This window comes from Dendrobates tinctorius, unplaced genomic scaffold (genome assembly GCF_039654945.1).
Source record: "Dendrobates tinctorius isolate UK_male_01 unplaced genomic scaffold, ASM3965494v1 ptg000007l, whole genome shotgun sequence".
In the NCBI taxonomy this organism is placed as follows: domain Eukaryota; kingdom Metazoa; phylum Chordata; class Amphibia; order Anura; family Dendrobatidae; genus Dendrobates; species Dendrobates tinctorius.
The window spans coordinates 28,241,175-28,266,461 of record NW_027361675.1 but is presented as its reverse complement, the minus strand read 5'-3'; the positions used below and the strand labels follow the sequence as shown (position 1 = coordinate 28,266,461).

The 25,287-nt window shown below is 42.7% G+C and overlaps 1 protein-coding gene and 2 non-coding genes across 7 annotated transcripts in view; all 3 read right to left on the bottom strand.

The window, feature by feature from the left end:
* The window catches only part of PABPC4 (poly(A) binding protein cytoplasmic 4), a 41,913-nt gene extending 18,233 nt beyond the window's left edge, over positions 1–23,680 (bottom strand). Inside the window, exons 1-10 of one of the 5 annotated variants that reach the window (XM_073572957.1) lie at positions 23,515–23,680; positions 10,746–10,939; positions 10,541–10,656; positions 8,056–8,195; positions 7,710–7,804; positions 7,422–7,559; positions 6,462–6,557; positions 5,401–5,673; positions 5,235–5,322; positions 5,022–5,138 (exon numbers count right to left, since the gene is read on the bottom strand). In XM_073572957.1, the coding sequence (XP_073429058.1) occupies positions 5,022–5,138; positions 5,235–5,322; positions 5,401–5,673; positions 6,462–6,557; positions 7,422–7,559; positions 7,710–7,804; positions 8,056–8,195; positions 10,541–10,656; positions 10,746–10,939; positions 23,515–23,665 (1,408 nt within the window). In that variant the 5' untranslated portion in view covers positions 23,666–23,680. Of the gene's footprint in view, positions 1–5,021; positions 5,139–5,234; positions 5,323–5,400; positions 5,674–6,461; positions 6,558–7,421; positions 7,560–7,709; positions 7,805–8,055; positions 8,196–10,540; positions 10,657–10,745; positions 10,940–22,952 lie in introns of those variants that run through there. The other 4 variants (XM_073572956.1, XM_073572955.1, XM_073572959.1 and 1 more) reach the window with 4 other exon arrangements.
* LOC141089191 (small nucleolar RNA SNORA55) lies at positions 4,024–4,148 on the bottom strand. Its single transcript, XR_012232209.1, has one exon. It is a non-coding gene; the product is annotated as a small nucleolar RNA SNORA55 (small nucleolar RNA).
* LOC141089187 (small nucleolar RNA SNORA55) lies at positions 5,740–5,868 on the bottom strand. Its single transcript, XR_012232208.1, has one exon. It is a non-coding gene; the product is annotated as a small nucleolar RNA SNORA55 (small nucleolar RNA).
* Positions 23,681–25,287: the final 1,607 nt, after the last annotated feature.

Genomic DNA, 25,287 nt, shown 5'->3' with positions numbered 1-25,287 from the left:
CCTTATGTGACACACAATTGAATGTTATATGATATCTCAAAAAAGGGGTGACAGATTCCCTTTAAATGCCGATGTCAGAGATTGACAGCGCATTTAACAGGTTAACAGCTGCGGGTGGATCGATTCCATCCGGGGTTGGTGCGGGCACATCAGCTGTATAAATCAGCTGTCATGTGCCCGCTGTAAGAGAACGGTCAGCCATAATATATTAAATAGACATGTTGGCTCTAGCAGCCATCTTGTGGAAAAGTTAGAAACCATCTGATTCTGCCTCTTGGAGACACAAAATGAGATCATAGCCATTAGCAGGTATAGTGGGCATACACAGAGGTTAATTGGATCAGCTGCAGGGCAATGCGATAATAGATAAATGGTAATTAAATAAGTGAATTTGTTGTAGTGATATTGGAAAATAGACCTATATATGTCATTAATGACAGTGACTAAGAAGAACATGGAGATTTAAGAGTTCTTATGAAGTGTGGGGAAAAAAAAAGCCTTGATGTCATTACATTTAACTATTGTATGCTTTGTTCTTGAATATGTTTTTCTCCGCAGTATGAGGCCATCATGTATACGTCCTTTTGCTGCAAAGTGCTTTCTTCGTCTGTATCATGTATAAAAAGCCCGTTACTGTTGTTCGGGGCCACACCATCACCAGTCTGCCGCCAGGCCACACCATGACCAGACCACTGCCAGATATCTCAGCGTTACTGTGTCTGTCTGGACTCCTGTTCATACGTGCATGCTTTGTCTCACTGACCTGTCCATGTGCTCTTCTGCTGCGTATCTCCGAATAAACTTCAGTCTCAGCTTGATAAGAGAATTGTCTACATATTTTTCCCGGCTCTTCCAGCTCTCAGTAAGGACTTTTACACCCCGAAAGCTGTAGGCTTAGCGCCGTAGCCCGCACCAAACAGGGGGAGTCCGACATAGGTGTACTATTTTGCCCGATGTCGGAAAGGTTTTAAAATGATACCTGGGATGATGAAATCCACCTAAGGGTGTGTGTGCACACGTTGCGGATTCTGCTGTGGATCCGCAGCAGATTTGGCCCTGCGGATCCGCAGGCATTGTACAGTACAATGCAAATCAATGGGATTTCAAAACCGCAGTGCACACGCTGCGGATTTTTCCGTGTGAATTTGCTGCGGTTTTAAATCCGCAGCATGTCAATTCTCTATGTCCAGGTGTCAAACCGCAGCTAAACCGCAGGTCACTTTACCTGCGGATTTACCTGCAAATCCGCAGCTGAATCCGCACTGTGTGCACTCACCCTTATGGTTGTTGCTTAATCTTTATTTGCAGTTTTCAGTTAATGAGATTCCCGTGATCCGGGGCGGTCTGTTGGTGGAGCTCTTTATGTGGTGCTCCGCTTACAAATGCATCCTTAGACCTGTTTCACACTTCCGTTTTTTCAAATCCGTCAAAATCCGTTGTTTCCCGTTAAAAAAACGGATCCGCCATTTTTTGCAGGATCCGTTTTTTTTGTCCCATAGACTTCCATTACGGTTACCGCGGATCCGTCAAAAAAACGGATCCGTTGGCATCCGTTTCCGTCAAAAAAACGGAAACGGATCCGTTTGGCGGACACAAAAACGGAAGTGTGAAACAGGCCTTATGGGCTTATGACAGATCACTGATCCCTTAGTGACCTGCCTCCTATTTTACATTATGCATATAATATGGGTGATTTATATAATGTTGGTCATTGTGAGGCTTAGAAAAATTTAAGACAAAGACCCCCCCCCCCCCCCCCCCCCCCCACAGGCTGCCCGAGAGCACGAAAATCATTAACTGAAATCTACAGATACAGATTACACAACAACCACAAAAGACGGATTTCAACAACCCAGGTATCATTTCAATCAGTATAACAGCGCCAACCACACAGTGTCTGTAGTTTACTTAGCAAAATCCTGGTGACAGGTTTGATTTAATTTCTGTTTTCATCCATTCTGTCTCTTTAAATGCTTCTAATCCTTCCTTCTTTTTGGGATTGTTACTGGTTGTGCAGTGAGAATTTCATTCACATCCTTTTTGGACATTTCTGTCCTTTAGAACATTCAGCCATTGGACCTTTTCTACCCTCTTTCTGAATACATTAACCCCTTTCCGACGTTGGGCGTAATAGTACGTCCACGTCGGAATCCCTCCCTTTGATGTGTGCTCCGGCGCTGAACGCACACCTTTCCCGGCACATGTCCACTGTTTTGAACAGCGGACATGTGCCTCTTACAGCCATGGGTGGAATTGAGTTCCACCGGCGGCTGTTAGCCTGCTAAATGCCGCTGTCAATCTCTGACAGCGGCATTTAACTTGCGCTTCCAGTAAGCGCGCTTGAAATCCCGCCCATCGGTGACCCAGTCATGTGATCGCCCGATCTATCAATATAAAAAAAAGAATTAACCCGATCGCAAAACAGCGTTAACAAGGCAAAATGTCAAAACGCCGGAATTAAATTTTTTTGGTTCCCGCTGCATTGCAATAAAATGCAATAACGGGTGATCAAAAGATTGTATATAAACCAAAATGTTATCAATAAAAACATCAGCTCGGTGCACCAAAAATAAGTCACAAACCACGAAAAATGGAGACGCTACAGGTCTTGGAAAATGGCGCGCTTTTTTAACACTTAAATAAAAAACCTAGACATGTTTGGTGTCTATGAACTCGTAATATCCTGGAGAATCATAATGGCAGGTCAGTTTTAGCATTTAGTGAATATGGGAGAAAAAAAACAGTATGGAATTGCAAATTTTTTAAAAATTTCACCGCACTTGGAATTGTAGTACACGATACGTTAAAACAATTCTTGTTGTTCAAAAGTAAAACTTATCCCACAAAAAAACAAGCCCTCATGGCCATTTTGCCTGAAAAATAAAAAAGTTATGGCTCTGGAAAGAAGGGGAGCAAAAACGAAAATACCTCCAGTCGTTAAGGGGGTTAAAATCTGCCTTTTTGAAATTCAACTTTAAAGTCTGAATCCTCGCTGGTTTTCCTCCTCTTCTAATCAACATTTGAGGACAGCATGATTGCTACCTCCTAAATTCCCAGCCACCTTACTTCCACAATCATTTCCTCCCTGTTGGTAAGAATTAGGTTTAAGATTGCAGATTCTCTCTTCTACCTTTTGAAAGAAAACGCTGTCGGCAAGAGAAGTTTTGAATTTTCTGGACCCAGCACTTTTACCGGAGAGAATGTTCCAACAAATATTTGGATAGCTAAAATCTGCCATGATCACTATGTTGTACTTTTTTGAGACCAAAGACATCTGATGCAAAAAGTTCATCCATATCTTCAGTCTGTCCAGGTGGCCTATAGTAAACACCTACAATAGTGGCCGTTCGGATCTTCTCTTCTTGTATTCTTACCCAAAGTTTCTACAGAGCTACCATTCTCTTAAGCTTGGATCTCTGAGGAGATATATTTTCCTAACTTACAATGCAATACCTTCTCAAACACTAAGAAATAAAAAAAAAAACCTTCAGCAAAATAGCGCAGGCGCATGAGCACTAGCGTCAATAGTTTGCTGATAGATGCTACTGCGAAAGCGCCGTCGACACCATTTTTCCTGCTTAAGTTTTTTTCCCTCCACCAAAATGGTGCCAGCATATGCACAATAGCATCTATCGCTTCAGTGACCTGTTATAAGCTAATAAAGATGAATATGTGAAGAAAGTACCACATGAAGTCCTCTAAACAGGCCGCACCGAAGCACAAGAATCTCTAACTGAAAACTGCTAATACAGATTAAACAATCACAAGTCGGATTTCATCAACCCAGGTATCATTATAATATGTAAAACAGCGCCAACTTGACTGTCTGTAATTTACTTAGCAAACTCCTGCTGACCGATTCGCTTTAAGACCAAATTTTAAATGCTGGTTTTAATTAAAAAAAAAATCCACTGAGCTAAAATTCACCAAACTAAGTGCTGCACAAGATAAATCTTTACATTGCCTGAACTGGTTATTTTTAAGGCATGTTTACAGATAAAGATGAATACTATGATATTGAACAAATGTGGCAGAGGTGTAGAGACAGAACACAAGGTCAAGCATGCTTTGTCTGGATTTCCTCTGCAACTCTTTAGGCCTCTTTCACACTTCAGTTTTTTGCATCAGTTATAATCCGCCAAAAAGGCGGACAAGCGGATCCGTTCTCAACTGATGTGAACGGATGGCATAGGATCCGTTTTTAGACGGATCCTGAAAATGAAGAAATTTAAAGGAGAGAGAGAGAGAGAGAGAGAGAGAGAGAGAGAGAGAGAGAGAGAGGGAGGGAGAGAGAGAGAGAGAGAGAGAGAGAGGGAGGGAGAGAGAGAGAGAGAAAATATTTTTTTTTTTTTTTGTCCGGCACCCAGAAAGAAATTCGGGTTAAATCAGTGTTTGCAGGATCCGCCAGAGAAAAAAACGTTACAAGCTCCGTTTTGAAATTTTTGAGGATGGTGACGGACAGCAACTTTTGGCGGATCCTCACAAAAAACGGATGCAACGGACAGCAATCCGTCACAATCCGCCATTAATGCAAGTCAATGGGAAAAAAACGGATCCTCAAAAAAAATTTGAGGATCCGTTTTTTTTCAAAACCTGGCGGATTGTGACTGATTGTAAAAAACGGAAGTGTGAAAGAGGCCTTAAGCACATATTTACCATTGCTCCTGCACCAAGTAGCAGGACAGGATGAGTTTGCAGTGCATTACAGTCATACACTACATAACTACATGTTACAGCAACTGTACAAATATGATGCAGGGCAACAAAATCAGAACTTTGGGAGTTTATGTGGTCTGTTAAACAAAATCTACTTTGAAATCCACTTTTTTACAACAAAAAAAAAAAAAAGGGGGGAAAACATAGGGATGAAACACGTTGAATATACTGTACAATACTTGTTCACAGGTAGGTGCAACAAATACAGATTAAAAAAATTGAACTTGTGAGAAGACTCCTTATATAAGAGCACGCTTACAATGTCTAACAAGAGTTGAGAAAGCTCAAAATTCAGTTATACGCACCAACTCTCTGGGCTACGTTGGGGACACCACGGGTGCCCTGAGTACTTGAAGGTGGTAGATGGCGTAGTGACTGACGTGGCCCACTCTGGCGCAGTGCATTAGGCATGGGTTGAAAGCCTAAAAATACAAATCAGTCAGTGCACTAACACACAATGACTATTAAAATTAGGCAGTATATTTAAGTCTACAACAGCGTTTTACAAATGTTTTCACCTTGAGGGCGTCCTGCCTGCTGCCACCGAGGGCCTGGGCGAACTTGAGTCATATGATTAGGTGCATAGTATGTAGGTCTGTTTTGAGCCTGGAAAAAGGACAAACCGCATTACAAAGCGATGCATGTGATGGGGCAACTTAAAACTGTAATTTGCCCTGTTCCTACCTGTGGAACAGCACTCACAAAGTATCCTCCAGGAGCAGGCTGAAATTGGTTGATGAGGGTGTTGGCAGGAAGAGCCCTCATTCCTGCTATACGCTGCATATACTGATTGGTAAGATGAGCTTTTCGTTCTTCCTTTCTTTGAGCCAATGCCACGTAGAGTGGTTTAGACCCTACAATTCTCCCATTCATCTCAGTGACTGCTTTTGTTGCTTCTTCTGGAGAAGAAAAGCAAACAAATCCAAACCCTTTGCTACGGCCATCCTCCAGCATTACCTGGAAGGGACATTATGCATTAAAAGGTGGAATGCTATATGTTTATCACAACATTAAAATATGTTTGCGTGTAGAAGAGGCGTAGAGACAGAGCGCAAAGCAATCTATGCTCCGTCTGGATTTCCTCTGCGTTTATCTAGCACTGCATTACCTCTCCCTACACAATATTGAAGGGACAGGTTGAGTTTCCAGTGCAATAAAGGGAAGCAAGTAATGAAATTTTAGTTATAATTTCTAGCAAGCATTAGGTTTGACGAATCACCATGAACGGTCCAAAAAAATGTTTGAGAATATGGTGGTAACTACTGTAGATAGATGTAGACTGCACACAGCACCGTAGATGTACATCATTGGTAATGCACGTACTCCCAGGCTGTACCCACCCTATAAGCTATAGCTGTATATTTCCATTATCGCTACACCCATTTATCAGGAAAAGGAGTCTGAGCCAAAATCCATTTTAGTGGAGTCGGTATAAAATACCACACATTCCATAGCCACAAAGCTGCCAATTAACGGCTGGGAGCAGAAATCGCCAAAGCTCATGAATACCTAGGACAACATGGCAGGATATTATCACTGAGAAGTTCAACAGAGCAGCAGCAGTGTTTTATCAAAACAGCAAGTCGTCCACCAAGCGACAGCTTTAACTTCAGGGTTTCTGCCCCTACTTTATGCTGCTTTCAAATAGGATAGCAAAACCTAGTGGCAAATTATAAGTTAGATCCAATATTGTTTTTCACACCACTAGTTGGAGCAGATTAATATAAATAAGAGCTTCCACTCACCTTGGCACTTGTGATTGAGCCAAATGGGGAAAACTCTTTCCTCAGCTTTTCATCATCAATGGTGTCATCCAGATTTTTAATATACAAATTTACTCCCTGTAAACAAGTAAAGTATGTTTTCTCTATGAATAAAAACCCTTCAAAACTGTTTGTATAACCACAGCATTCCTTTTTATATGCCCCTTTATACAAGGCAGTGTCGACTTTGAAAAATATCACAAAAAAGTGTAGTCTCCGTCCCCCCCAACAAGTCTGGGGTCACACAGCCACTTTTGCAGCTATACAGGTTGCTTGGCAAAAGATCACCATGTGCTGTTGGTACGTCGCTATATAATGCAGGTGAAGAGGGTTATATAGCGAACCTACAGTACAAGCAAGTCGAAAAAAATTTGAGTTTCTCAGCCTCACTTGTCGCAACACCATTCTCCTGAATTATGCTGTGAGGAAGCAACGGTACATGGTGATCTTTGGCCACACAACATGCTAAAAAGGCCAAACTAATGGCTGCCACAGTATACAATCACAGCTACTATACGCAAAGCAGTACTCTGACTTTTTTTTTTTGCGTCTTTTTTCCCCCCCAATAGTCACTTGAACATGGATTTAACAATGGTTGCATTTTATAGCAACTGATGGTGTCTAATCTACATGGTCAAGCCAGAAGGACTGAGCAGATTTATATGAAGTTTTGTGGGAGAATATGAATTTCAAAATTACTTGTATTCTATTCACATAAATACGTGCACTTCTATGCCTTGGAGTTCAGTGAGTGTTTTTAAGTGGCAATGACAGCTTTCCTTGTACTAGCATGTAACAGGGACAGCTGGAACATTGATGAGGGTTTCCTACTGGACTCAAGGATTGAAAGAAGGGACTGAAATTAATGAACTACAAGTAATACTGATTCTCACAGATAGGACAGATGTACAATGTCATGTATTTATAACACGTAATGCATACCTGATAGCGGCTGATCCTCTCCTGTTTTAACTGTTCAAACCTTCTTTTCAGCTCTGCTTGGCGCTCCACCTTTTTCTGGGCTCTGCCTACAAACATCACTTTTCCATTGACATCCCTCCCATTCATGTCATCTACAGCCTATAAAAAAAAATAAAATAGTAAATGTTATGAGAATGTTATAGTTCAGTTTTCCCCACATTTAATCATCACTTTCTGCAGAGCTCCCGAGTGCCTGGCTCTCCCCTGCAGACATTCTTTGTCTGCCTGGTCTTCCAGGGGAGCTCTTACCTTATTTGCATCTTCATGTTTTTCAAAGCTGACAAAGCCAAACCCTTTGGACTTGCCACTGGTGTCAGTCATCACCTTAACGCTCAGAGTCTTCCCTGCAGCCAAGAGACACCAGTTAACCACAAAGGTTACAGGGTCACAGCATGCAGGTGCACGGCACACGCTTGATACCAGGCGCCCACATGCGGGAGCAGAGTCAGGTCTCATTGGGTTAACCACGGCATACGCGTGAAACCAAAGCCCACATGCATGGGCAGAGCGAAGGACCTCACAAAAGTTTTCCACGGCAAACACTAAGCCAGAAAGCAAGTGGTGACTTGATGGGTTCAGGATTTCACGCAGTTACCGTATTTGCTGAAAGTTTCCTTTAGCCGTTCATCATCCATATCTTCCCCAAAATTCTTGATGTAAACGTTTGTGAATTCCTTGGCTTTAGCTCCAAGTTCGGCTTCCCTCTCTCTTCGGCATTTAAAGCGACCAACAAACCTGCATGACAAAAGAAAATAAGGCTGTATTACAACTGTGTAGTAGAGGTTATCCGATGAGCAAAGAAACCTCACATTAAGACCTCATTCAAGAGGTTTTTTTCACGTTCGAGAAAAAAGGACCAAGTTTTAACAACGATTTTCATCAGCGTTTGGTTTAATTTTCATTCGTTTTTCTCATATGTGAAGAAAAAAAAAAAGTTTCTCCACCTTTTCTGTAATAGTCTGTGCAAAAAGGACTGCTTTGGATGGCATCCAAATGCTGTCAGATTTTTTTCCACAGCCCCACAGACTTTAATTGCCAATTTTGATCCAACACTCAAATCAATATCAGACATATCTCCATGATTTGGCGTGGACCAATTGGGTCCATTCTAAAACCATGGACATGTGAACAGCCCTATTCACTGTTACAAGTGTTAACAGTGTAATACATGGATTATACGCGTACACAAAAAAAACGAATGTCTGAATAAGCGCAAACGCTGTGCAATTGGGCAAGGTCACAAAGAAGGTGCTGATGTCTACAATTCTTTTCCTGTAGGGTAAACAAAGCACTACATAGCACTCATTTAAAGAAGCACTCCCATTAAGACTAATTTATTTTCATAAATCTGCATATACCGTAGGTGTTTATATATTCACTTCCCGCTGTTCTAGTACTCTTCGTAGTAAATGCACCACTCCTCAGATAAGTCATGTTATACTGCACTCTGCATGACTCAGAAGTGGCTTATACACCTACGTATCAGACTTGCATTGTAAAAGATACTACTAGCTCAAAGAGCAAGCCGGCGAGTCTGAAGGTTTTAACGGTGCTGGCAGTAAGTATAAGGGTGTGTGCACGCTGGGGATCCTGCTGCGGATCCGCAGCAGATTTGGCCGCTGCGGATCCGCAGCAGTTTTTGCTGCGGTGTACAATAGCATTCTAACCTATGGAAAAAAAAACGCTGTGCATACGCTGCGGAATTTTCCGCGCGGATTTGCTGCGTTCTTTCTGCGGATTCCGCTGCGGTTTGCCATCTCCTCCATTGTGGAGATGAAAAACCGCAGGCTAATCCGCAGGTCTTTTTACCTGCGGATTTTACAAAATCCGTGCGGCCAAATCCGCAGAGCATTCCGCAGCGTGTGCACATACCCTCATGAAACACACAAAGCCACACACATACAGTGAAGGAAATAATTATTCGATCCCTTGCTGATTTTGTAAGTTTGCCCACTGACAAAAACATGAACAGTCTATAATTTTAAGAGTAGGTTAATTTTAACATTGAGACATAAGAATATCAAAAATAAAATCCAGAAAATCACAAATCATACATTTATTTGCATTTTGCAGTGAGAAGTATTTGATCCCCTACCAACCATTAAGAGTTCTGGCTCCTATAGACCAGTTAAAACGCTCCTAATCCTAGACAGTGGACAAACTTACAAAATCAGCAAGGGATCAAATATTTACCGTATTTCCTTCACTGCACACAAAGCTATATAAAAATAATCTTCATGGGAGTACTTGTTTAATGGAATGGATGGCCATTTAATAAATGGTCATGCCTTGTCTGTCAGAGAACCATTCCGTCCCAAGGCTCTCTACTCTGGTTGATAGATTGGGCCCTCAAAGGGACAAGTCACAAAAATGAAATGATATTCAATACTATGTTAGTGCTGCAGATTACGTTCAGGATCTGGCACGAAAACCGGCAAACACACAGAAATGGGGCATAAAATAAGTATAAGATAAAGCAGTCTGCCCTTTACCCCTATAATAGTAGACAACACTATATAAACCTATCAAGCAGCCCAGAGTGAAGAAACCATGCAGATCTGGAGGACAACTGTGTACCAAAGCATGATTTCAAATCTTAATACTTTCATTTAAACTTTATTGCTAGAACCAAGATAACACCTTTAAAAAGGCATGCAATACAATAAGCAAATAGGTGGTATAGGGATAAGGTGTGATTTTCTAACATACTGTACATCTTAAAGTGGTTGTCCACTACTAGGACAACCCCTTCTCATTTCCCACGCTTAGCCCCGATAAATTTTCAATTCGTACGAAGGTGGAGAAAGTGATGTCAGTGTGGATTAGGCTCCGGGTTCACGTGCCATAAGAACCACACGAGAGCCAATACAGAAGGAACAGAGCTGGCAGTTGAGGGGAGCTTTATTTTAATCGGGGCCAAGCGTTGGGAATGAGAAGGGGTTGTCCTAGTAGTGGAAAACCCCTTTCATTCTGTTTCATTCCACTCCCCCTTTGTGGCATCTAAGAATTGCTAGAATACTAGCCACTATGGTTCAACTCTCTGCACAATCTCAGTGCCATACTTTCACACATAGCCTCACACTTTGCGATCATTGAGCAGCATGCCATTCATCTTCTCTATGGCTCTATCCGCAGCATCTTGTGTTTCAAAGTGCACAAAAGCATATCCCTTGGAGCCATTCTCATCGCACACCACCTGTAAAAGACATGTATTAATGACCTAGTGTGTACTGCAAAAAAAAAAAAAAAAAAAACCCTAGTTATACGGGGAGGTGCTAAACTTACCTTGCAAGAAAGAATGTTGCCAAAAGCAGAAAAAGTGTCATAAAGTGCTTTGTTGTCAATTGATTTGTCGAGATTCTTTATGAAAACATTGCCCACTCCAGATTTCCTAAGTGATGGGTCACGCTGGGACCACATAATACGAATAGGTTTTCCTTTGATTACATCAAAGTTCATGGTATCCAGCGCACGCTCCGCTGCAGATTCAAGAAATGCATTAAAATATTGAATTAGTTTCCATACAGCAATCATATTACAAAGTATACAATTCTACAATAGAACAGAGTGCTGAAACACAATGTCAGTAAGTGCTGTGTAATTGTTTGAAAAACCTAGCAAGTTCATAAGCAAATGGCGACTCCGAGACTGTACAATAATATGCAATACAACGCAAAGAAACTAGCTTTTTGTTCATTGATAGTGACACAGCAATTTCATCCTATAGGGCTGTGTTTCTATAGGCAAATGCATTCTGTAAATTTCATAGAATCTGCATTTAAAAAGGTAGAATTGTTATGAGGAGTTAGGCATAGAATCTGCGCCTAAATCCATATCAAAACCTGAACGAGAACATAACCTTAAGGCTAGGTTCACATTAGCGTTTAAGTCCGCAGTGTATCATCCGCATCCAAAAACGCATGTTTACTCAGCATTTTTAGCATCATCTTATGCATGACGACAAAAAAAGCTGCGTATGCATGAGTTTTTGCATGCGTTTGCGTTGTTTATGCGCGTTTGATATGACAGACAAAAATGGACGTCTCATGGGATTCTATATGTATTTTGAATAACACATGTGTATCAAACGCTTGCGTACGCATGTGTTCCCATAGACAGTATGAATCCAAAGGGAGTTTGTAGCCATATTCCGCGCTGCCGCTTTAGACAAATTCCAGGAGAGTGCTGTATGATTGCAGTGGTTTTATTCTACGCGTTTCAGGGGTCTCATGCCCCCTTCATCAGGAAATACCACAAATACATACAGGTATCACAGACATCGTACGCATGTGTTCCCATAGACAGACATTTTTTTTGACGCACTCATCCGCATCCCTGCGCATATTTGACGGATTTTTGTCATCTCAAAAAAATGCAACATGTTGCGTTTGCCAGACACCGCCGCAGACCGCGAAACACGCAAGAACGCATGCAAACGCATGTCCCTGCGTATACCATGTTAAATATATGTACGCATGCGGATCAAACGCTGTGCACAGATATGCAAATGTGAAACCAGCCTAATATTTCTCTTATATACTGAATATCTGACGGCTGCAATAAAATACTCAAATAAAAAAAAAAAAAAGAAAATCCTTAGTAAGCCTTTCAAAGTTACTCAGGCTGTAACTGGGACATATTGCGGGGGTCAGGCTAAAAAGCACAGAGCTCCCAGCAAGAACAGCAACTGGAATGTAGAGGAGTTTATTTATAGTAATGCAGATTTACGTGCAGATTACTTCCACACAAACCTGACACTACCACCACACATCAGGGTGATCTGAATGTAGGATACAGGAGGGAGAGATCAAGATTGCCCATTATCTGCCTGCAACACATGGGGTACACACATGGCACCAGTGAAGGTCTTTACCCGAGTATAGCTGCACATAAACGTGAAGGTGCCTGATTCATCAAGGTGCATTGAGGCATAAAACACACTTAAATATCACAATTTTTGCTATCTTGTGCAAAAATGTTGTGACTTTAGGCATTTTTACACAAGTTACAGCCAAATTTGGGTAGCAAATTTATCAAAAGTTACACCACTTTTGTAAAATTTCTGGTGGAGGTGTACGCCGGTTGTAAGCGGTGCCCAATTCATTCAGTGGCATGCCCCTCTTAATGTATTAGGCCTATCTCACTCCAGTAGTCCCTTCAATAAGGCTGGCAAACAACATCCGTCTTGGACTACAGCCCCACCATCAGTATTTGGTCAGTATTATTCCTCAGCATTTGTCGGCCAAATCCAATTGACGAACACTCAGAGGAAAAGTATAATAGAAACACGTCACCACTTCTGGATTTATCACCCACTCCTGGTTTTGGCTTATACATACTGAGGTAAAATACTGACCAAATACTGATAGTGGGGCCGTAGACTTAAAGAGAACCTGACAGCTGATACATGCCGCTCGAACCACAGGCAGCAAGTATCAGGCAATGGCTGTATGATCGCAGTGTGGTATGTTTGACTGAAACACTGCAGCATTTCAGGGAAATACACAATTCAAAATCCACTGAGGATCTTAGTCATACGAGAGATTAGTTGGACAGGCTGGTTCCCGGCAATTCCTCCCTGCCCACGATTAACAGGTCTCTGCTTACGTGTGTATAGGCAAAGATCTGTTACTTTGGGCAGTGGGTGAGAAGCCATCAGAGACCAGGGCAGTGGGTGAGGAGAAGCCATCGGAGACCAGTCTATCTAACTAGTCTACTGTGCGGCCTAGCTACAGTACTTTTAAATATATGCTTTTCTCTGAAACACTGCAACGTTTCAGAGTCAAACATACAGCCAGTGCCCCATACATGCTGCCCATGGATATGGCAGCAAACTGTCAGGTTCACTTTAGAGAATCAGGCCCAGGATGTACATTTACTATAAATTACACCAGACGTGTCCACAGCCTTTAATGGAAGAAAGTTATGTCAAAGCATATAAACTATGCCACTTTCACATGGCAGAATTCAGGTCCCTATTGTGCATGAGGATTTGTGAGTCAGAACAGGGATCCAAGTGGTAACATTTCTCATTGTGGAGAGTGGTCTGTTAAGCCTGCAATGCCAAAGTGAGGAGACTTAAGCCTTGCAATGCTCCTCTGGGAAATTAAATATGAAAATTGTCTCTTCAGAGAGGACTAGAACGCTAGTGTCACCTATTAGAAGTAGCAATTCCTATAGTCAATATCCCCTCAAAATGGATTGAATACAAAAAACACTGAGTAAGATTTGCACTCTTCTGATTTTGGCTTACAAATCAGCATAAAATGCAGTCTATCACTGTTCAATACAAAACGTATATACTACACAATGGGTGGAGAAAGCAACCTTTAACATTTGTAAATAGCTTTAGGATGCTTCCTCACTGTAGTCCGGCCCCCGTTAATTGGTCCCGTGGGAGCTTACATCCAAACCTCCCGCAAAACGGGATTCAGGTGTATTCTCCGACGGGGCCCATAGACTACAACTGGTCTGAGAGAGAAAACGTGTACTCTGTTATGCATGTCGGGCCTGCACACCGACTGGAGACGGACACCCAGACTACTATGTCTGGTCAGTCACCAGCAGGTATACACTCCCAAAAAAGATGCACGACAGAGCACACATTCGCTCTGTCGGAACTATTGTCTATGGCCCCATTTTGCAGGGTGTTCAAACGTAAACTCTGACTGGTCCAACAAACGGGTGCCAGAACGCAGTGTTAAGGTACCCTTATTCCCACCATGACATATATATATATATCAAATGGGTGGGTGTAAGGAGCAGACTCAGAAGCAAAGACCACATTTTACACGGAAAGTGACTCTGGTATATGCATAGTTTCGGTATCTGCTATGTAACTACTTAGATAGTGCTTTCAAGTGCAGACAGTGACGTGGTTTGATGTAGTTTAGTAAGGGGTATAATCACATATGTAGCTGCTGTCACTGCAGTACTAGGAAGCCCGTCTTGTGACCGAGCTTCATAGGACACTAGTAAATTAAATCAGCACAAAGAGAGGACTTAAAAATCCTCCAATAATATAAGAACACAGCAAAAAAGCAGAGATGCTTACCCGTCCATCCCGTCCAAATCGCTAAATAAATTAAAAAAAAAAAATATTCCCTAATAATTTCATTTTTTTGGAAATAAAAAAAAACAAAAAATAGAAGTACACATTTAGTATCGCCGCATCTGTAACGACCCAGCCTGTAAAACGGTCTTATTAGTTAACACCTTAAAAAATAAAAAACAAAGCAAAAAATAATGCTTTATCATCATACCGCCGAACAAAAGGTGCAATAACGCGAGATCAAAAAGACGGATATACGTAAATAACCATGGTACCGCTGAAAACGTCATCTTGTCCCACAAAAAGCGAGCCGCTATACAGCGTCAGTGAAAAAATAAAAAAGTTATTGCTCGCAGAATAAAGCGATGCAAAAAAAATTATTTTTTATGTAAAATTGTTTTCATTGCATAAAACCGCCAAAACATAACAAAATCGTACTGACCCAAAGAATACAACCGCCTTATCAATTTCACCACACGCGGAACAGTGTAAACGCACCCCCCAAAAGAAATTCATGAAACGCTGGTTTTTGTTCATTCTGCGTCCCAAAAATCGGAATAAAAAGCGATCAAAAAATGTCACGTGCCCAAAAATGGTACCAATAAAAACGTCAACTCGTCCCACAAAAAATAAGACCTCACATGACTCGGTGGGTCAAAATATGGAAAAATTATAGCTCTCAGAATGTGGTGATGCAAAAACTATTTTTACAATAAAAAGCGTCTTTTATCATATGACAGCTGCCAAACAAAAACCCACCATATATAGTAAATCAAACTCCCTTTATCACCCCTTTAGTTAGGGAAAAATAATAAAATTAAAAAAATGTATTTATTTCCATTTTCCCATTAGGGTTAGGGGTGTGTTGGGGTTCGGGTTGGAGTTAGAATTGGCGGTTTCCACTGTTTGGGCACATCAGGTGCTCTCCAAACGCAACATGGCGTCTGATCTCAATTCCAGCCAATTCGGCGTTGAAAAAGTCAAACGGTGCTTCTTCCAAGCTCTGCTATGCCCCCAAACAGTGTTTTATCCCCTCAAATGGGGTATCAGCAGCCTACTCAGGACACATTGCAAAACAACTTTTGGGGTCCAATTTCTTCTGTTACCCTTAGCAAAATAAAAAATTGGGGGCAAAAACATCATTTTTGTGAATAAAAAATATGATTTTTTTATCTTCACGCCCGAGCATTATAAACTTCTGTGAAGCACTTTGGGGTTCAAAGTGCTCACCACACATCTAGATAAGTTCCGTGGGGGGTCTAGTTTCCAAAATGGGGTCACTTATGGGGAGTTTCAACAGTTTAGGTACATCAGAGGCTCTCCAAACGCAACATGATACCCGCAGACCATTTCATCAAAGTCTGCATTCCAAAATGTCACTACTTCCCTTCCGAGCCCCGAAGTGTGCCCATACGGTAGTTTTCTCCCACATATGGGGTATCAGCGTACTCAGGACAAATTGGACAATATGCAATTGAAGGAAATACCTGCGCTGGTTAACTATATCCAAATATATTACTTGACAAATCCCCTTAGGGAACAAAGGGGAGCAGCGGCTGGAGCGAAGGAGAGGAGATCAGGTGACGTCACCGGAGGGAAAGGAAGGGAGCGCGTGCAGGCCATCCAGCGGCTGTTAGCTCCAGAGACGCCATCACACCACTGTTTACAGGAGGGACGCCTCCTTGGTGCTGTGTCTCTGCTTCCACTACCACGGTATAGCCATCATTCCATGTGGTACACGCTGGAACCATTTGCAGCTCCACAACTAATATGAAGTAAGTGGTACACCAACCCAGGGCTGTGGAGTCGGAGTCGGAGTCGTGGAGTCGCAGTCAGAGTCGGTGCTCATTTTGGTGGAGTCGGAGTCGGTATAAAATGGACCGACTCCGACTCCTAAAATATATAATAAATTGGGTACAGTAATTCAATGCAGGATGTGCTGAATATTTTTTCATAGGAATTTGGGAAAGTTATGAAATGTCCTATAAATGGCTGTTCTATTCCTGATCTAAGGCTACATTCACACACAGCGTTTTTCCTGTGTTTTTTGAGGATACGTTTTTCAGCTGCAAAAGCTGATCATCTTTTTAAAAAACCGCATCACCTGAAAGGTTTTTGAGCTCATAGATAATGTTTTCAATAGCAAAAGCAGATTAGAAATCTGCTCTATCTATCCATTTATCCATATCTGTCTATCCATATCGTATCTGTACCAAAAAGAATGAAAACCGGGTAGTACACCAATATATATTCTGTTCTATCTAAATATCTTGATTATGGGATCATAAAAATGATTAAATGTCTGAGGTTCACATTGTACTACAATAAATTTTTCACTTAAATATAAGCAATATGTGTGGGAGTCGGAGTCGTGGAGTCGGAGTCGGAGTTGGAGTCGGTGTAAGAGAAATTGAGGAGTCGGAGTTGCAGGTTTGGCTTACCGACTCCACAGCCCTGCACCAACCCACACTCATTTTAATTGGTGGCTCTTATCACACATACCTATTAAGGTTATTACATGCTTTATTTGATTTTTCACCTAAAGTTTGGTTATTTTCTTGTTTCTTATAACCTTTGTTCCCTAAGGGGATTTGTCAAGTAATATTATATTTGGATATAGTTAACCAGCGCAGGTATTTCCTTCAATTGCATATTGTTTTCTTCTTTGGGTGAGCACAGACCCAATATATATACCAGCAGTGGTTAACATATATATTCAATTTTTTCCACACTAGGAAGCGCCAGTGTACAATTGTTACTTTAAACTGGACAACAACTTTTGGGGTCCAATTTCTCCTGTTACCCTTGGGAAAATAAAAAAATTGGGGACTAAAAGATCAGGTTTGTGGAAAAAAACATGATTTTTTTATTTTCACGCCCGGGCGTTATAAACTTCTGTGAAGCCCTTGGGGATTCAAAGTGCTCACCACACATCTAGATAAGTTCCTTGGGGGGTATAGTTTCCAAAATGGTGTCATTTGTGGGAGGTTTCCACTGTTTAGGCACATCAGGGGCTTTCCAAACGCGACATGGCGTCCGATCGGCGTACTCAGGACAAATTGCACAATAACTTTGGAAGTCCTGTTACCCTTGGAAAAACAAAAATTGAGGGTGAAAAGATCATTTTTGTGGAAAAAATATGATTTTTTAATTGTACGGCTGTACGTTATAAACTTCTGTGACGCCCTTGTGGGTTCAAAGTTCTCACCATATATCTAGATAAGTTCCTTGGGGGGGGGTCTAGTTTCCAAAATGGGGTCACTTGTGGGGGGTTTCCACAGTTTAGGCACATCAGGGGCTCTCCAAACGTGACATGGCGTCCGATCTGAATTCCAGCCAATTTTGCATTGAAAAAGTCAAACGGCGCTCCTTCCCTTCTGAGCTCTGCCATGCGCCGAAACAGTGGTTCCCCCAAACATATCCAGGTATCAGCGTACTCAGGAGAAATTGCACAATAACTTTTACAGTCCAATTTCTCCTGGTACCCTTGGGAAAAAAAAAAAAAAAATTGGACCTGAATTAATTTTTTGGGGAAAAAAAAAGTTAAATGTTCATTTTTTTAAACATTCAAAAAATTCCTGTGAAGCACCTGAAGCGTTAATAAACTTCTCGAATGTGGTTTTGAGCACCTTGAGGGGTGCAGTTTTTAGAATGGTGTCACTTTTGGGTATTTTCCATCATATAGACCCCTCAAAGTGACTTCAAATGTGATGTGTTCTGTAAAAATAAAATGGTGTTGTAAAAATGAGAAATCGCTCGCTGGTCAACTTTTAACCCTTATAACTTCCTAACAAAAAAAATTTTGGTTCCAAAATTGTGCTGATGTAAAGTAAACATGTGACACATTACTTAAGTTTTTTATGTGCCGTATCTCTGTGATTTAAGTGCATAAAAATTCAAAGTTGGAAAATTGCGAAATTTTCGCCAAATTTCCGTTTTTTTCACAAATAAACGCAAGATATTTGAATGCAATTTTACCACTAACATGAAGTACAATATGTCACGAGAAAACAGTGTCAGAATCACCAGGATCCATGGAAGCGTTTCAGAGTTATTACCTCAAAGGGACAGTGGTCAGAATTGTAAAAATTGGCCCGGTCATTAACGTGCAAACCACTCTTGGTAGTGAAGGGGTTGAACAATATACATTTCTATTGTACAAGCGATTGAAAAGTACCAGATTCAAGTCCCCTGTTGCGAGGTGGTAGTGGGATGAAATATGTGAAAATAACTAAAGTGGTTGTCCACTATTTGGACAATCCTTCTTCCCATACCAGAGCTGTGTCTTCAGAGACTTGCGCACCATTGTTATGCCACAAGAGCCCTGTAGTCAATCTGCGGTTGCTCCTCTCTCAATTTGAACGTTTATGTTGTATCCCGAACCAGAAAAACACTTCTCCATGGGTAGATGGACCTTTTCATTGGTAATTTTGGGGTGATGACACCATCTTTACTTTCATTTTCTGTCCTGTTTCTCCATCGTGGAAAGATCATGATTAGACATTCAATACCCTCTGATACGGCAAAATGAACCCATCCTTTCAGTGTAAGGCTTCTTTTACACTTATCGTGTTTTTGCGGCCCCAATAGATTTCTATGGGGCTGCAAAATCGGCCTGCAAAAATTCCACGGTGCGCCGTATGCCATACGGCCGTGAAAAAAAGATAGAGCCTGCTTGATCTTTTTCACGGCCCCCATGGAAAATCAATGGGGCCGTAAAAACAAATGGAAGTTTGTTTTTGTGGTGCACCGTGACTTCTGGTTTTGCGTAACGCCTTTTTTTTCCAATACTAGTTCAATAGTATTGAAAACATGAAAAACAGCGATCCGCAAGTTTTTTGCGTCCATTATTGCAGCAGACAGTAAAAAATTGCGGCGATACGGCCCAAAAAAAAAACCCGGTGAGTGTAAAAGTAGCCTAAGGAGCGGCAAAACCTTCATTTCTAAAAGGAGCATAGACAGGATACAAATCCCCCATGCATAGCAGGACTATAAGATTCTTGAGACATTCAGATGGTTTGCAAATGTGGTATACTTAATTCTGTGCCCTAAATGTCTGTCTCCATGTTGGAAAAACAAGACAAACTGAAAGTAAAAAATGAGGCCTCATCACCACACAATTATAGACAAAAAAAACCCATCTACTGTACCTGTAACCAGGACACAGCAAACAATATGAAAGGTGTCATATTAAAAGACAACTTCAAATCACAAAAACACAGACGCGTCTGGGAATATACTGTTAATCTATGACAAAGTCCAAAAAAACATATATGGTTATACGGGCTAGAGACATCTCACTGTTTCCCCATCATATGAAGGTCAACAACAAGTGGGTTCTAATGCCATATAAAACCAAAATATAAATATTAAGTATATGAGTGCAGCATAGGACCAAGTTCAGACAAGCATATTAATAAGGGTGAATTTGGGATCTTTGAAGCAGTCAGTATGAAACCTTAAAATACAGTTTGGCTGGAACTTGTAATACATGTGCACCTGTAACACACATCTGAGATTTGTTTTGTGTTTTGTTTTTCTCTGTGTAAAGGTCATGTGTTCATATGCAATTACATTTTGCATGCACACTAATTTACTTTTTCTGCTCAGACCCAGTTTCTCATTTGTTTCATTGTGCATTCTGTGCATATAAGGGTGTGACCGCCCTGCTTCTGAGTTGGAAAATCCATCCTGTCTGGCCTACACTATTACTGGTGGTTCAGTCCCTCTGTCCTTGTTCACATTTACCTCACTTGACAAGTGGAAAGGTTTTAAATACAAGAGTTAGGACTGTCCCACAAGGGTTGCCGTGACGTGGCGGGATGGCTTCTACATTATTTTGATCAAAATTATGTTAACTAAATACACTTATTATTACTACCTTCATGCAATTTTTGCAATATATTTTTTTACTTTTTTATTCCAGGATATTTGTTTTGTGTTTTGTTTTTGGTTTTCTCTGAGATTGCCTTAAAGGGAATCTGTCACCCCATTTTTGCCTATTGAGGGCAGAGTAAAGTACTGCAGTGCACAGGCGCCGGGAAAGGTCACAGGTCTGGCGCCTGCGCACTGCAGTACTTTACTCTGCCATCAGCAGGGCAGATAAAGTACGCCTGCGCAGGAGCTGCGGCAGAAGGAGGACGACGTCATCGTATGAAGATGGGAGGAGCCGGGCCGGACCAGACCGGACATCCGGGTGACTATAATCTAACTCTTTTTTCTTATCTTTCAGGTTACATCGGAGGCTTATCTACAGCATTACAGAATTCTGTAGATAAGCCCCTGATGGCGGTGACTGCATCTTATAGGCAAAAAATGGGGTGACAGATTTCCTTTAAGATTGCTATTACAAGTGCCGGAGAGTAGTGAGCATTGCACGCGTATTATCTGCTGCCAATTTTCCTAGATGCAAGAAGAGGGACAGAACGACAAATAGTGATAACATGCAGTACCCACATCTCTGTGACGATGTAATATAAGAGCATAGTGGCATCAGATGCAAAAACACTTCTGCAGTTCAGTGTGGTGTGCATGCGTCATCAATGCCCATGAAAAGGGACTCTGTCAGCACAGAATGACACTTCAGACTAAGTACAGGTGCCTGAAGCATCATAGTGGGGCCAAACATTTAATTCGACCTTCCCACCTATCTCTATACCCCTCTGACAGCTCCGGCTTTATAGAACCAGAGAAGTTTGGAGCAAGCAGGTGAAAACGTGCAATTAAAGGGACTGCCAACACAGAATGACTGTTCAAGCCAAGTCTCGCCACTCTGTGCTCCATGGCAGGGACAAATATACACCTTGCCACCCTTCCCTGGCTCTATAAAGCCAGAGCTGTCATGAAAGATACGGTAGGTGGAGATTGAGGAAAATCAAGCAGGTGAACATAAATGTTTGGCTTTGCCATGATGCTTAAGGTGCCTGTACATAGTCTTAACAGTAATTCTATTACAGGGGTTTGGCTGTAGCATCATCAGCTTACGGGATATCATGACTGCAGCCAAGTCAACCAGCAGGTAGGATTGGAGTTTCTGTGGTGAATGGGGTATAAATGAATAATTTGTACTTATTTTATCTGAATTGCTGCCTGCAACTTTTTTTTTTGTACTAAAGGTTTATTTTGCCTCCATTCACATTGTATCCGGAGGTGAGCAGGGTCGGTGACATGTTTACCAATACCTACCGGGATGAAAGAATGATAAGCAGTTATCATTAAACATGGAGAACCCACCCCTGCCTGAAAGGTATTTTCAATAAAGAAATGAGTAAAGGCAAAGCTCAAATAACCCTTAAATGATGCGATAAGCACAAGGGAAAAAAATTAAATGCAGGTAATTGAGCACTTGTATTACAACACTGATACATAAGGCTATATGCGTAAGACTTACGATTAGAGTTGAGCGACTTTGGTCGGATCGGGTTTCGTGAAACCCGAATGAAACAAAATAAGTTTCAGATGAAACTCGTCCGACTAGAGCAAAAAAAGTCGGAGTTTCGTCCGACTTTTATTTCCCATTGACTTGCATTGGGGTCGGGTTTCGGACGAAACTCCGACTTTGTTTTGCTCTAGTCGGACGAGTTTCATCTGAAACTTATTTTGTTTCATTCGGGTTTCACGAAACCCGATCCGACCAAAGTCGCTCAACTCTACTTACGATTATGTTCACACTGCTTTAGGGGGGATTTTTTTGAAGCAGAACTCTGCAAATACTCCTAAACTTGGGAGCTTTCCACTCCAAAACCTCAGCAAAAAGACACAGCCTTAGTACCCTTAGGGGCTGTATACATCAGCACGGTGGCTCAGTGGTTAGCACCGCAGCACTGGAGTCCTGGGTTCAAATCAGGGCTGTGGAGTCATGGAAACTGAGTTGGCGTTTTGGCTTACCAACTCCACAGCCCTGGTCCAAATCCCACCAAGGACAACATCTGCAAGGAGTTTGTATGTTCTCCCCGTGTTTGCGTGGGTATCCTCTGGGTACTCCAGTATCCCCCGACATTCCAAAGACATACAGATAGGGCTCACAATATATTCCCTATTGGGGACAGCGATGATAAAGTGTGCAAACTGTTAAGCGCTGCGGAATACGTTAGTGCTATATAAGAAAAAAAAAAATTATTGAAAACTTTTCAGACATATGCGGGAACTTCCCCAGAGGCCTCCAAAATTTGTGTTCTGGGAGTTTTGACTATACGCAAAGTACAGCAGACTGCTTTCCTATTTAGGGGGCAACTACACAAACTTATGCCACTTTTACAGTGTCCATATGGTGACTGATGCCTCAGCCTCCACCCTGACTGTGATCAGTGCCAGACATGTCTAAGTGCAGGCGCCCGATGGCGGGCACGGATGGAGTGTGTTGTCAGCAGGACCACAACACAAAGCCAACCACCACATTACAGCGACATGACCAGTTAGTGAGCCAGCACATCCGTACTCACCGTCTGCAGGCTGTTGGAAGTTGACATAGGCATAACCAAGCGACCTTCTGGTGATCATGTCCCTGCACACTCGTATAGACAGCACAGGCCCAGCTGGACTAAACTTCTCATAGAGCATGGCTTCTGTGACATCTGGATGGAGGTCACCCACATAGAGGGAGGCCATAGGATAACTGCTGGTGGCTGTGTGCATCACCCGACCAGGTTATACCGCGCTACAGGCCCGGGGGATCTCCACAGGAGAAGTAACCGGCTATTAAGGCGCCTGGATCACCGGCAGCTACAGGGAATACAGGGCGGGCAGATTACTGCCGGGCGTATGGGACGGGCTCGGCGGAGTTATACTTGTGGTGAGAGAGTCATGTGCTCACACTGGTGCTTGGTTATGGTGGTTTCACTAAATGCAACGTGACGGGCAAGGAGCAGCTGACCGGCTGACGTTCCGTGGAGAGACCGGGGGGTTACAGTCTTGCGAAGTGACCCGTGTACCGAGCAGTGTGTGTCTTGTAGTTACCCCTCTTATAGCTTTAGCTTTGCACCCCGGTCGCCCTCAGGAAAGCACCTTGTAGCCGGCACCCCGCTCGGCAGCGAGTACAAGAGAGGCCGACAATAGCAGGAAGCACGGCTTTTATATCCAGGTCGCAGGTGTACCGGCCAAGCCCTATAGTCACAGCGCCCTCTGGTGCGCGCCAACCATATAGCACTGGCGCCATATTGCTAGTGGCGTGCTTCAGTTATCGGTTTCCGCTTTGTTGAACCCATTTTTCCGCTTTTTTTTTCTTCTGTTTTGTTATCTATTAGAAGCCGTTGGCCTGCTTCACTAGTACTACTGTTCAGAATACAAGGCTGCTTTGTGCGGACCTGCGAACGTGAAATGCACGTCTGGACTCTTGTAATTTGATGACTGGAAACTTAGAGCTGTGCGCATGCGTAAAATTCTGCCCGCGCGTGCTTGTACTGTGGCACTAGAATGCCAGTGCTCATCCAATCCGAAGTGGTTATTATTTGTACGTTCGTGTCACAGACGAACAGATGTGCATGTGTGAGACGGAAATGGTCTGTTTGTGATAGTTGTGGTTTAGTTGTGTGCGGTCCACAAGTTTGTTACACTAGTGTGTGGTCACTAACCTAACATTGCGCAAGTATACAACCAAGGCTAGGTTCACATTTGCGGTTGAGTCTGTAGCGTATCGTCTGCAACTGCAAACGCATGCAAAGACGCATGCATGCGGTTGTGGACGATAGGCAAATGCTATTTCCCGGCGAATTTGGAATTTACACAAGCCATGGCCAATGGGCGTCTTATGTAAATTCTTGCAAACACAACGTACGCATGTCGTTGCTTACTCTTGCGTTACCATAGCCAGTAATGCGGGTTTTTTACGCATGTCATCCGCATGTGGATGGCTGCGGCTATTTGACGCTGCAAAAAATGCAACACGATGCGTTTGCCGTGCCCCACCGCATACCGCGAAACGATGCAACCGTACACAAACACCTAAACTCATGTCCCTGCGTACCCCATGCTAAAGATAGGTACGCAGGACACATGCGGATGTATGCGCATCAAACGTAGCGGACTCAACCACAAATGTGAAACCGCCCTTACAACATTGTCAGAGGCCTCTGCCTCATAGGACAACTGCAAAAGCCGTGTTCCACCCAAGGCGATGCTATTATGTATGTGGCATCAGTGTCTGATGTCCACCTTTGGAATGCTCCAGTGTATGGTGTGCCCCATATATCATTCTCCAGAGTATAGTGCTCCCCAAAAATTGCTCCCAACCTTTAAACAATTAAATAAGTCTCTTCGCTAGGGAATCCCTGTACTAGTCTGGACTCCTCGTCGTCCCCATCTTCCATCTCTCTGCACTTGGACTGTTTAGGCAGAGGGCGTACAGAGGTGATGTCGTCGCTCTCTCTGACCAGAATGTCACTGTCAGGAAACGCGGAAGACGTCACGGCGGTGGAGCAGGGAGAGGTATGTATTTCAACTTTGCAAGTGCTGTGATCCTGAGCAAGCAGGGGGGGCCCACTCGTTGGCGACGGCACTGGCACAGGGCCCCTGATAGTATGGCGGTGTGTCTGACGGCGGGTGGGCCCTCCGGGTGGGACCTCCCTACGGCAGAGACACGGTGGGCCCTCCCACCGGCAGAGACACTTTTGTGTATTATGATGGGCCCTGTGCCAGTGCCGTCGCCCATGAGTATGCCCCCCCACCTGCTCAAGCAACCTGCAACTTTCATCTGCATCTTCCTCTTTGTCACCGTGTATGGTGGTATAGTATGCGGGAAGGGGAACCTGAGTTTCATCAGGGTTAGATTCTGCCTGTGTA